A 12,942-nucleotide genomic window follows, 5' to 3' on the forward strand; every position below is an offset into this window, starting at 1 on the left:
CTGATCAGTTTGTGTCTTTTTTTCCTTTTTTCTTTTCTTTCTTGCTGATGTAGTCTTTCATTTTGTACATTTTTCCTTTTTTCACTCTAGCCTACAACATCTGCTTATAGTGATGAATCATATCTCTGCTGGGTCTTTTGCAAATAGGAATGAACCAAACTTTGAGTCTTTTCTTTTTGGGACGATGATCCAGTAGCTCTTTCTCTTTGCTAAATAGTTGCTATGATTTTTCAGCTCCTCAACAAAACAACTAGATCAGGCAGTGTCCTTATAGTAGTGCTTCTGGCTTGCTTCTTACATAGCAGTAGTGTTAATGTTAACTTTCAAAATGTATTTAAAATAATTCTGAAATAATACAGGTGGTTCTATCTTCTTCACAATACTGTATTGCTTTTTATCTCATAAAACTGTCCTAATTTGAACTACTGAAATATGAGGGTATTGAAAAGGGAGAAAGAAAAGCAACACAGGTGGGCAGTGTCCTGAATACAGAGTGACCTACTTGAAGTTTTTTGCCTGTCTGTTTGGTCTTGCTTGGATGGGTAGATGCTGCTACAGAACTTCATGGCATATATTATGCTGTATCACCAAGTTTTTGTTTGCTTTACTGATGAAGACTAAGATTATATTGTTTCCTGTAAATATTTCATTTTATTATTTTATATTCATTTAATGTTGTTTTCATTATTTATTTAGGATCATTTCTCTTTCTTGTTCTGTGCTGAGAGAATAAAAAGAGTTACATATGCACGTGTTTATCCAAGCTGGCCATCGATGACGGGGTTGCTTCATTTTTTAGATCTCCTAACACTGATCAAGTGCCAGTGTTTCACATCATTTGGCAGACAGCAATACAGTAAAAAAAAAAAAAAAAGGAAAACGGCTATGACATGTGATGAGATATCAATAATCAAAATGACATAACAGCAGTGTCCACAATCACTCAACCTGAAAGGATAGGAAATTAATGGTTTTATTCACTGGAGATCTATGTATCCAGAGACCTTCCATGCTTTCAAAGAAAAACAAGTGATGAATGTACTATTTTGCTGACCTAACATGATCTCTCTGCTGTTTGCTTTTCTTCCTGTAGACTACCAATGGCCTTAACACAACTACTGCATCCGTCCTTCAGTTTTCCCTTGGTAAGTTTAGCTCAGTCTTTCACCTGAGAAAGCGTAAAAAGTCATTGTTGCAATGGAAAGTGACCCTCAGTTTCATCTTCACTATTTTGTTTGGTGTGGCACTTGACATGAGAGATTAGAATCATCTTGTAAAAACTGCATCACATTTATTCATCTCTTGATAATCCATGAAACTCCCAATATAAACTTTGGAAAGGAGCAATTCCAGTGGATACTCCAATGATGGGAGGTATAGTCATGGAGTAATCTTTGTCACATCTATTTTATAACCCAATGGCAAATGTTATAGTCACTTCTTCTTTCTCTAATGTGTGATTGCTGTTTCTAAAATAAAACTAGCAAAACTGGATTTTTCTTCTTTAATATTTTAAAGCCTTGATGTCTTCCAGGTTATGGTTGGATAAAGCTCTTTATAACACATCTATACAAACAGAATAGGTAGCAGGACAGAACAAAACTAGATGCTGTCTGACTCTGATTATTTACAGGGGGTGGCATGCTTTACCACCTAGAATGCCTGCTGTAAGTTATCGCAATGTGTGGTTTGGGCTTTTTGCAGAAGCTGTGGCTTGGGATGAGGGCAAATTTGGAAAACACCTAATTCCTTAATTTAAATCTCAGTGTTCAAAGTATGGAGGAAAAATGTTTTTATGACTCAAATAGTTCAATAAAAAAGCAAGCAAGAAATATAGCTGCTTCCTCTGTGGACTCCTGGATATATATTTCCAAATTATATACCTCTTTTTAAAAAATTTTAAATCACTAGAAGTGTCTCAGCAAAAGGTGTGATTAAAGTCTGGAAATCTCAGTTGGAAATAAGAGCTATCAGGCAGCTTGGCAGGCTGCTTCTTTTTTTTGGTGGATGTGAAATCAATATCCTAGAAGGCTCAGAAATACATCAGTTACATTTGTTTCTACCTGAAGTCATTCATTTGACTATTTGAGGACAACATTACTTGTCACTGTGCAGTTCACAGGAGTGTTATTAGTGCTAACGATTGGTATACGTGCTTTTATAGAGAATTACCATTTTTAAAAAGCTAGCAAAATGTGCCCATTCCTAAGCTGAATTACTGCACAAAAATCCAACACCTCTAGCAAAAAAACAGCCTGGAGCTGCTCTGTAGCTTCATGCAACCAGTGTAAGGACAGCAGTTCACTTGCTTTGTTAGGACATGCCGTTTACCCACAGAATAATTCCTGGGGTTTTTAAAGCCACACATTTCTGTCTCATTCTCCCACCTGTGTCTGTACCATTCATAGTCAGTGAATGTTTGCTGTTCCAGCTTGGCAGCTGGGTCCTGCTACAGGTGGCATACAGAAGATTGCATTTCCCACACCCAGAATTTCACTAGTAGCCTTTGGTCCTATCATCTGGGAAGGTCAAATAAAAAAAAGGTTAAAGAATGGCCAAGTAGGAAATATCATATATGGTAAGAATATCCTGAACTGTACCAGTAGAAACCAGTAAAATCCCCCATGTAATAGAGCAGGAGAGGGGTGATATGTATCTGAGTAAATAAAACTTCAGCCTAAGTTCAAAATGTATCACATTACCTGCATGCCTATGTAGGGCTTGAAATATAGCACAGATTGGTTTTGTAACTGATAAAAACCAGTGTGAGCCGGGAGACTTCTGCTGTGCTCAGCAGTACTTGGCTTTACAATCATAAAAGTGAACGAGGCATTTGCCAGTTTCCATCTTATTCCCAAATGTCCAGATTAATCATAACCCTATTTAGAGATTCATCCAAGAGAATTACCTTTTCTTAAAGAAGGTTCAACACTTTCTATCTGCCACTGAATACCTTAAGCTGAAATCCTTTGGGATTGCCTTTATATTAGATTTCTCACCTAGCTGCGGCCACATGAAAGTGCATATCCTTTGATTTCTGTCATCACTAATTATCAAATGGAATTCTGTATTTGCAGCTATATAAGCAGGTGAAGATTGGAAAATGAAGCAAAAAAATTGGCTTTGATTACATCACGAATCCCTGTATGGTCAGAATGGATATTAGTGAATTTTTCATTAGTTGATATTCTGTGTAGTTTTCTTAATGTGCTATGCATCTGGTAGTCTTGTACTCTGAAGGGCAATAAAGTTCAAAAGGAGCACTAAGGATGAAGCCTTAATTATCATGGAAAGGTAGTTAGTAAGCCCTGTTCAGCACACAGGACAGCATTAATGCACAGTAGCTTTTCTGAGCAAGAGCAGTGTCTCTGCCATGCTGCACTCGGAGTCACTCCAGTGGCATTGCCTCATGGTCCAGGGCTGGGGCAATGCTTACATTCATGAGCTGGAGGCCCAAGTGTGCAGAAGATTTCAATTCCTTCAGATATCTTTAATCACCCATGACTACATATCTCCAAGATAAAGCACAGGTACGTGAAAGACAAAATCTGGCTGTTTCCTCAGTACTCAATAGGATTGTTGATTGAGATATTTAAAGCAATATCTTTGGACTCCCATGGGCCACGGATGGGCCAGGTATGTTCAACAACTTGGGATTGCAGGATATTACATTGATGTTAGCCTCAGTTGTTAGCTGGAATATTCCCTTTTACTCACTCCAAAGCTTAGGTTTTTCCCTTAGCTAAGCCCCTAGATTGCTCCAGGGATGAGCATAAGCTGTCATTCATGTAGGCCCATGTGGTTGAAGGTGACTAGACAGTAATGAAAGATTAATAACTGAGGTAGAGGTGGGAAGAAAGTTACACATGGAATTCTGTAAAGGGAAAAGGCTTTAAGGAAGCAATGCCAAGGTGTCAGGTGTGCAAGTGGCACTGTTCCTTGGGCATCCTCTTCAAGCATATGCTCCCACGTCTGTGATGCATGTGAGCAGTGCAAACTCTGCGTGGGCATTCAGCATTGTCAGACTATTTACAGTCCTCCTTCTTCCGTAGTGCATGTGTCAAACACTAAGCTGAAGCTAATGAGCACCAACACTTAGCATGTCCTCCCATGCAGGTGCTCCTTGTAGCCATGTGTGTCTCAACGTGAAAACTGTTTGTGGAGAATGTTCAATTTCCTTGAAAAAAATTTGTTCCATAGCTGCTTCTTCACGCTCTAGTATCGATGGGTCATTTTTGACTACTGAAAAAATATTGGAAAATAGGAATAACTTGATAAGGAAAGCACTCTTTCTTCAGATTTGTTCATGAAAACTCTTAAACACTCCTCTACAAGCAGGCTGAATTTGACAGTGCCTTTGACGAAATAAATGAAAACTGTGAGGAAGGATCATATCTTAAAATTCTTTTCAACTTTTATGGTATTATCCAAAGATCCTCAGTCATTACTAAAGCATGTTATTAACTGTTCCCCCTCTATTTTCTAGCAATATATACAAATTGTTAATCTCTTTTAATATCTTAATAGTTCTCTGTAGAAACAGGAAGTTCCATTGGAACAGGCTGCCCAGAGAGGTTGTGGGGTCCCCTTCTCTGGGGATATTCAAAATCCTCCTGGACACTTTCTTCTACAATCTACTGTAGGGAATCTGCTTTAGCAGGGGTTGGTCTAGATGCTCTCCAGAGGTCTCTTCCAACCAAACACAACAATTCTGTGATACACGCTATTTTTTATTTATTTCCTAAATGAAAATAAAATGTTACACTTTCTGCTTTTACGTGCATAAATATTTCATTGACAAACTCATCATTTAATCACATTTCTCCAACATTTCTCATTTAATCGTTTAACATTTAATCATTTCTCCAACCATGCTCAAAAGTGAAAGGTATTTCACTCTTTCAATTTTATTTCCTGGCAGAGCAGTCACCACTGTCTTCCTTTAAAAGTCCTGAGCTTTACAAATCCATCAGACTGTGAACACTACTTAACTGAAGAGTAATTGTGTGTTGAGCCTGTGTTGACCTTTATATTTATAGCATCATTTCTTTTTAAGAGGAAAGGTCCCTGTGTAATGCAGATATCAAGAACTTCTATGTGGTCTAGGATATTTACAGTCTATTATATAATGCTTGCTCATTTCACAGTCTTTCACAAACGCAATAGAGAAAACAATTTAAAATATGCTATTGACTGCTTTTGATTAGTGTATGAGTAAGGGTCATTGATTTGGGTGCAGATCTTTGACATAACGGTTCCAAAAGGGTTTTCATGTCATGCCCTGCCTTGCCTCAGACAGCAGGTTAGTGAATCATTAACACAGCAGCATCTATTACTCTTTCTGAACCACCAGAGTTGATTTACTCTGTAAATCTATGTACCAAGGATCTCACTGATGTTTGCTGAAGACAAAGCACAGATTGTTTTCAACACCTTCACTGAAATAATGCATCTTTCTTCAGGCTCAAGTTTCTTCATTTTTGAAGTGGCAGTTTGTTACCAGTCTGAATCCTAGAGAATTAAACTACAAGTAATTGATTCTGTAGATAAGGGAAATACTTCTTTTTTGCTCTGATACATATTCAAACCACAATAGTAATAGTAATCATAGCAGTAGTTTTTAAAACAGAATTGATGACTGTGCCTTTTAGATTAGTAATGACTGCCACGCTTTTATACTTCAGCAAAAAGAAGATCATAATGGATACAAATTACTTTACAAGAATAGCCTATAGACATAAGTAGTGCAACTGACTCATTGACCCCCAGGTATGTCCATGGAGAAAATAGTTTTGCTATGTGATTACCTGGAGTAGTGTCTGCAGGGCTTTGCAGAACATCTGCAGGAAGGCAATTCCTTCTCCTTCCCTCCAGAATCATAGAATTATAGACTTGCTCAGGTTGGAAAAGACCTTAAAGATCTTCAAGTCCCACCTAAACCTAACCATACTCCCCTAACAACCCACCACTATACCATGCCCCTGAGCACCACATCCATATGGTTTTTAAACACATCCAGGAATGGTGACTCAACCACCTCCCTGGGGAGCCTGTTCCAGTGCTCAATAACCCTTTCTGTAAAGAAGTTCTTCCTGAGACCCAACCTAAACCTCCCCTGGCGCAACTTGAGGCCATTTCCCCTCGTCCTGTCACCTGTCACCAATGAGAAGAGACCAACCCTGCTCTTGCTGTAAGCACTTTTCAGGTACTGGAAGAGAGCAATAAGGTCTCCCCTCAGCCTTCTCTTCCTCAGACTAAACAGCCCCAGTTCCTTCAGTCTCTTCGTGTAGGGCACATTCTCCAAGCCCTTCACAAGCCTTGTTGCCATTCTGTGGACCTGCTCCAGCACCTCAGTTTCCTTTCTGTATTGAGGTGCCCAGAACTGAACACAGAACTCGAGGTGGGGCCTCACCAGTGCTGAAACATCCCTATACTGCTTGGCTTAGTAGCGTGTACAATGATGAACTCACTTGACTCCATGCAACAATCCAAAGACTTGTCATTGATATTTTTATTATGTTTTAGTTCATTTCTGGTGGCAGCTGTTTCAGTGACAGTACTGCTTTTATATCATCTATTTATCTTCTGCTTGGATTCAGACAACCTAAAAGAAATTCACACATCCAAACATGTTTTGTTGAATATGCCACAGCTTTGGCTGGGAGAAACAATTGCTGACTACTTTATCTTAATTTTCACGTTTTGCTTAGTTTACAATCAGTAAAAACTATCCAGTGACTGACAAATGCTGTAGTAGCCATTTTATGAGGTAGCACTGTACCTCAGCTGAACCAGACATACATAGGAATTTCTTTTCAGAATTGCTATGAAAATTCACTCGTGTGTCTCTAGAGAAATACTACAGTGAAAAATAAGCCCCTTCTGAAGACTACGTGGAAGAGTATTTGATCTTTAAAATCTCTCACTACTTCACTGAACACACGATTTGTGGGGCCACATGTTTTGGACATGTTGAGCTGCCAGCTTCATTTTAGTCACCTGTATGGATGACTTCCCTCAGCACCCAGTTTCTCCTTCCAGAGAAGGACACCTTCCAGATTTGTGTGCTCAGTGCATTTGTAAGGTCATGTTGACTGTGGTACAAACAGCGAAGGAGAATTCCTGAGGCACACAATGGAGGAAGGGAGATGGTGGCCACAGGACAGAGAGATTATCTTTGTTAAGCAAACAAAGGGCACTCCTGGGCTAGTATGTACTTTTTGAAGGATTTCATACCAGGTAACTGACTAATAAAAATGTGTAAAAACTCTGCCTGAGCTCAGTTTAAATAGTGCATAAAAACAGCTTTTAATCTGGGTAATTTGAAATACCAATTCTGTAAGAAATCAAAATTATAAAATGAAGCTCAGTTGTTGCTACATTCAGATCCATTCCTTTCTGAACAGTAATAACATATTACATCTCAACACCTAGGTTGTTTTATCCTTATTTATTTCATAGCCATTTGGAAAAAGCTTGGAAATTTGATATAATTAAATGCAAAAATCAATGTAATTTGCCATAGTCTTTCTTCTGCTTGCTTCATTTCCTATCTTCCACTTGATAAAAGAACATTAAGATTTTTTATTTGCTTCTCGATTTGTCATTTTCTGTTACCTGACATGAAACCCAGTAGCTTTCACCTTCTGGCAGAGAAGTCCTTTGTGTAGATACACTGGTTATAAATTACCTCTAATGTGAAAGAGGAAGACAGATAAGTAACATCATCTAGCACACTTCACATAGCATGGGAGGAGATGTGAGGTGGTGTTTATTGATTTTGCTGAGTTACACAAGAAAGGCTGCCTTGATAATGCCTAGGTCAAAAAAAGGGCTTAAAGTTAATGCCATATTGGAAAGACATTTTAATGGCCTCGTGGTGAAATGATTTGTGTTGTTTTGGCCACTTCAAGGTTACAATGAAATATTGTTTTTATTACTTCTGTACCACGGTTTCTCTGCCACTGCTATGAATTAAACTTTGAGCACTACAGATTTATTGTGCAGTGAAAAGCAGCACAGATAAGGGAGCTGGGTCCTCGGCTCTGACCCAGGGCAAGCTCCAGAGCCAGCCCCACATGGTCAAATGTGGGCCATTACTGAATTGGTTGCTGAAAATAATAAATGCCGGATTACAGGCTGACTTTCATCTTAATCCTGCTTGTAGCACTGTATTAGTATAACAGTGTTGTACGATTAAAATTGTCCATTTTTGAATTAAGTCCAAAAGAAAGCATCTGCATTTCCTTGGGGGGGAGGGGAATGGAAGCCCCCTGCTCAGCAAAATGCCCCTGGGTCTTTTTTGGTGGGAAAGGGAGCAGGGGCATCACTGAAAGCAAAAGTGAATAAAAATGTAGAAAACCCATCAGGCACTGCAGAAAAAAAGAAAAAAAAAAGCTTTCACCCAACCGGTTATAACCCTCCTACATATAAAGTTAGCAACGGGCAATCTGTTTTCCAGGCTTTCAGAAATGAACAACACCTTAACTACAGACTTGGCTTCAGAAAGAAATACTTCCCAAATTTTCCTGGTGAAAGGGAATTTCCTTAATGCAGGAAAGAAAAATATTTTCAAGTCTTTATATTCAAGTTGCCACTTTTCACACAGCAGTTCTGGGACCACTGTGTGCGTTTGGTACAGCCCTTCTGAAACGAACTACTGTGGGATCTCAACAGAATGCTACATACCCTCCTATGGTATTTTCAGATCCTCGTGGTGTTAAAGTTACAATAACTGACCTTTGCTCAGACTGTTCATCAGAGTTAAGCAATAAGTCTCTTCTTATCAACACATATTAATTTACCAGTTAATAACTACTTTAAGATTGAAATGGTATAATTTAAATTTTGCCCTCCTTCATTGAAAGGTCACCCTTTTAGGGGACCTCTCCATAATCTGACATTAAGCATTTAATGGCACTAATATTGAAAAATGCCATAAGGGAATATGAGTAAAAAATGCTTACTTACCATAGTGGTTACTACTTGGTCAGACACAAGGACCATGCTATGAGTCTTTCTGTGGATTTAATGACATTATTGTTTCAGTAGCTGTAATTAATGGGTGTCCATTACATCCAAATCTGAACAGGTTTACTCACTTTGCCTTCAGCAAGGAAATCTAAACAATATTAGTGCATTTAAGAATGTGGTTAAATTTAGAAGCATCATTTAATTATTTGTTTGACAACAGACACATTACCCAAGCATATACCTGCTGGCTGTATCTCAGAAAGTTATACTAGATTGCAGAACATCAGAATAAACTGGAAATTGGTAGAAAGGAAATACAGCTTTCTGCTTAGCTTATTTTTCTTGTAATGTTCTCGTCACAAAAAGCAAAATGAACTGTGGTCTATCTTGTTCATTAGAGGAGAACAAATTTTTGTGAGCACAGGAAGCACATCGTATCTCTGAACATAAATAGACCAAGAGGAAATTGAGGCGGAGAAGTATTTCCTCAGACTTTTCATACTTAATAGCTGGATTATTTCGCGTAAAGTACATTCACTGTTATTGATAACCCTGGCAGAACGTGGGAGGAAAGAGGCAGTGGGAGGTTCCCTGCACTGAGCAAGGCCGCCTTTTCAGTGGGTGCAGCTTGATAATGGCCCCATCCAGTGGGGCTTTGACCTTTATTTAATCTTTAGGAGTTCAGTTCCAAAGTCCTTCTGATTAATGCATTTACTAATTGAGAATGTATTTACTAATTTTAAACATATTTATTAATTTCTCTTCCAATCTACTAATTGTTCTTTCAGTCCTATGTGATTTTATGATGGAGGCTAAAAGCACGTTCATTTAATTTAGACAGTAGCCCAAAGCTGTTAGTGGAATAAAGTTAGCTGTTCTCTGAATTCTGCTGAAAAGAACAGTTGAGACATTGCATCTCAAGATGCATAATTTTCACAGAAGTTAGAGTAGCTCTGATTTTTACCAAGGGCAAACACCAATAACGTCATTGTTTCCTCTGTTCAGTTGTTTATTCTGGATTGTCTGCCAAAACACAGAGAGCCAGAATCTTCTTGTAAGAGAGAAACAAGTAGTCAGCAGTAACAGTATTTAGTTATTTTAAAGTAAGTAGACTAAAATTAAAACATATAACCCAGTTGTTTTAGCAATTTTTAATTTTAAGATTTTTTTTACCATTAAAAGATTTATTTGTAAACTTGATTCTATAATCAAAGACACTAAAGATCAGAAATGGACCATAATTAAAAATTGCACTTGAAACAAAGTTCAAAATTGTGGTTTCAAGGAAAAATAAAAATATTCTTGTGACCTCCTCTTGAGAAAGTTTTCAGAGGCGCTATGACATGAACAGTGAGTTGCACGTGTTTGTATCAGAGTTTCCAGTATAATCAGGACAAAATATTCATTTTTTTTTAACATGGTTGAAATCATCTGGCTCTTGATTAGAGGCCAACATACACATATACCTTAAAAAAAAAAGCCACCACAGTTTCCATTGAGTGCTCATTGTACCAGACTGTATGGTTCATTAATTTGGAAAAAGACTATTAGCAAGCCAGCCAAATTCGACCACTATATTATCCTGTTCTGTCTGGCTTAATTCAAGCGATATCAGCAAATCATAATCCTTAGCAAACACTAATCATTATTCAACACATTAACAAAATGAATAAAAGCAATCTTCTGGTTTTAGATAAACAGGATTCTTTTGAGCTCCCATTCAGACTACAGTTAGGACATAATCAAACCCTTCTACAAATTTTCATGTGAGTTTTTCTTGCACAGTTGCACATTAGACTCATTCTTCTTAAAGCCAGCATTAGATATCTCATCTGCTTATCCACTGAAGCACTTGCAGGAACTATCAAGAGGTTGTCAAGAGGCAGAGGACGTCACAGTCTATAAAGAGGCAAAATATTGCTTCCCTTGCAGATGGCACCCAGTTTTATCTCAGCAAAACACCAGCTTCTAAACAGTGTTGTTAACAAATCTTAGAGACCAACAGCCACATGACTCGGATTTATGCAGATCTGACACAGTCAAAGGCAAATCTGTAGTGAGTCTTGAATTAATTTTGCCTGCCATTGTCAGCCTGGATACAAATATGCTAGTACCTGGTTGCAAATACCTGTCATGAAGTGCCTTCATAACATTCCTCCTTAAATATTCCTAGTACTTTACCTCCATGATATTTTAAAAAATAAAGTGCATAAAATATTAACTAGTAATGGCATTGAAAGCATTGAAAATGAGCTTAATGAGAGTTCCAGGAAAAGAAGCCGTCTCCACCTCAGGTGGGCATGCTATAAGTGGTCAGTGCTAGTCAAGTCCTAGCTACAAGTCAAGTCAAGGCTACATGTTGTGAATACTCCAGAACATGTAGGAAAGCAATTGGGAAGCACAGTTTTGGTTTAGGTAGAACTAATGAAGCAGCAGGCAGGAGCTGCTCAGCTTTATTACACTACGCCAGTCAAAATCATCTCCTATCAGCGTTGGTGTCTAGATTCAACTTTAAGTAAATTTTATTTTATTACCCTTAGGGCAAAAGCATATAAAGTGTAGGCAAAATAAATTAATGTTTCAGATCATGCAATGTATGGAAATAGTTGGGGCTTATAACAGAAGCTGTTTTACTGCTTAAGGTTTCCACTAAGTCAAAAATTGTCAGAGTTTAAAATATATCATCCAAAATGATATCCATGAAGGTTGTCTCTACCTCAGCATTTTTCAAAAGTTTTAAAAATCTGCAAATTTCAGCTAGAAGCCTATGAAAAGGAGTAAAATCATTGCAAAAAGAAGAAAATACTTAGTTCCTCACACACAATCCTATAAATATGGAAATTAAAAATAATCTGCACATGCATATACCTTAATATTGAAAGTATGACTGTAAGTCTTAGACAGATTTAGCTAACTAGCTGACTAGCTAAATCTAACTGGATTTAGTTTGATTTAGGCAATAAACACAACAGAGCATTGGATTTACTGTGATCTACTTGCTTTAAGAAAGAGGCAGCATCTTGCTTTCATGCAGTAGTTTACTAATATAAGCTTCTTTATGGTAATCATTCTGCATGTTTTCTTACCTGTTTTCATGATTAATTCAAAACCTGAGCATTGTTAGTTTAAAATGACTATAGTCTAGGCTCATTCATAAGGTCTGAAGTCATTTTGTACAACTTTTTATTTGGAAGATGAGAGGTTGTGAAGATTTACAGTGTTACATACTGCAATGGTGGCTGTGCTCAGAGCTGGAGCAGCATCTGTTAGCATCTCTAGAAGTGGGGTAAATTATGCCTCCCCTTTCCTGGGCAAATTTGCCTTCACTTTCTGCTACGTAACTACTTGCATTTTAATCACCTGTTTGCTCATGATTGCTTTGTTGGTCAAGAGAGAAGTAAACATTCAAACTGCAGATTTAAAAAATATTTATTTTTAATATTTCTATTTTAGAATTACTCTTACTACAGTGAAATGGAGCAATAGGGATAACATTAATAATAATTTTGAAAGTAATATTGAAAATAATGACATACTGAAAATTACATGAAATGACATTGTTTTTCAATGACATCTCAATAAATCCAGTTCTGGAGAACAGTTGATTTCATCTTTCTCCCTTTCCTTGGGGAGAAGCTGTTAATGCAAGCTGGATTAATACTGGTTTTGTAAAAGAAACAAGCACTAGATCCTTGTGGTTCCTATCTATTTTAAAAAGACTGTTTTAAGGACAAAGAATAAAGCCTAAATGTAGCTGACAATTTTTCAGATGTGTTCATTTCTGTTTTTCTATTGTCAAAGTTTTACAGAATTAGACGCTTAAATAATAAGTATTTTACGTTCTTTCTTATGATTTTGAGGAAAGAATATACATTAAAAAAAAATTGCTGAAAGCATGTATTTCATCATGGTAGTAACTACTACTTACATTGACCTTACATTGATCACATTCCAAACTAATTTACTTTT

At 37.4% G+C, this 12,942-nt stretch overlaps 1 protein-coding gene across 1 annotated transcript in view; it reads left to right on the plus strand.

Annotated features, from left to right (window-relative positions):
* RELN (reelin) overlaps positions 1-12,942 on the plus strand; it is a gene marked incomplete at both ends in the record, with an annotated part of 268,207 nt that overhangs the window by 130,093 nt on the left and 125,172 nt on the right. The window contains one exon of the mRNA XM_079534561.1: positions 1,094-1,145. Within this exon, the coding sequence (XP_079390687.1) occupies positions 1,094-1,145 (52 nt within the window). The remainder of the gene's footprint in view (positions 1-1,093; positions 1,146-12,942) is intronic.

The sequence above is a fragment of the Tetrao urogallus genome, assembly GCF_951394365.1.
Source record: "Tetrao urogallus genome assembly, chromosome: 1".
Lineage (NCBI taxonomy): Eukaryota > Metazoa > Chordata > Aves > Galliformes > Phasianidae > Tetrao > Tetrao urogallus.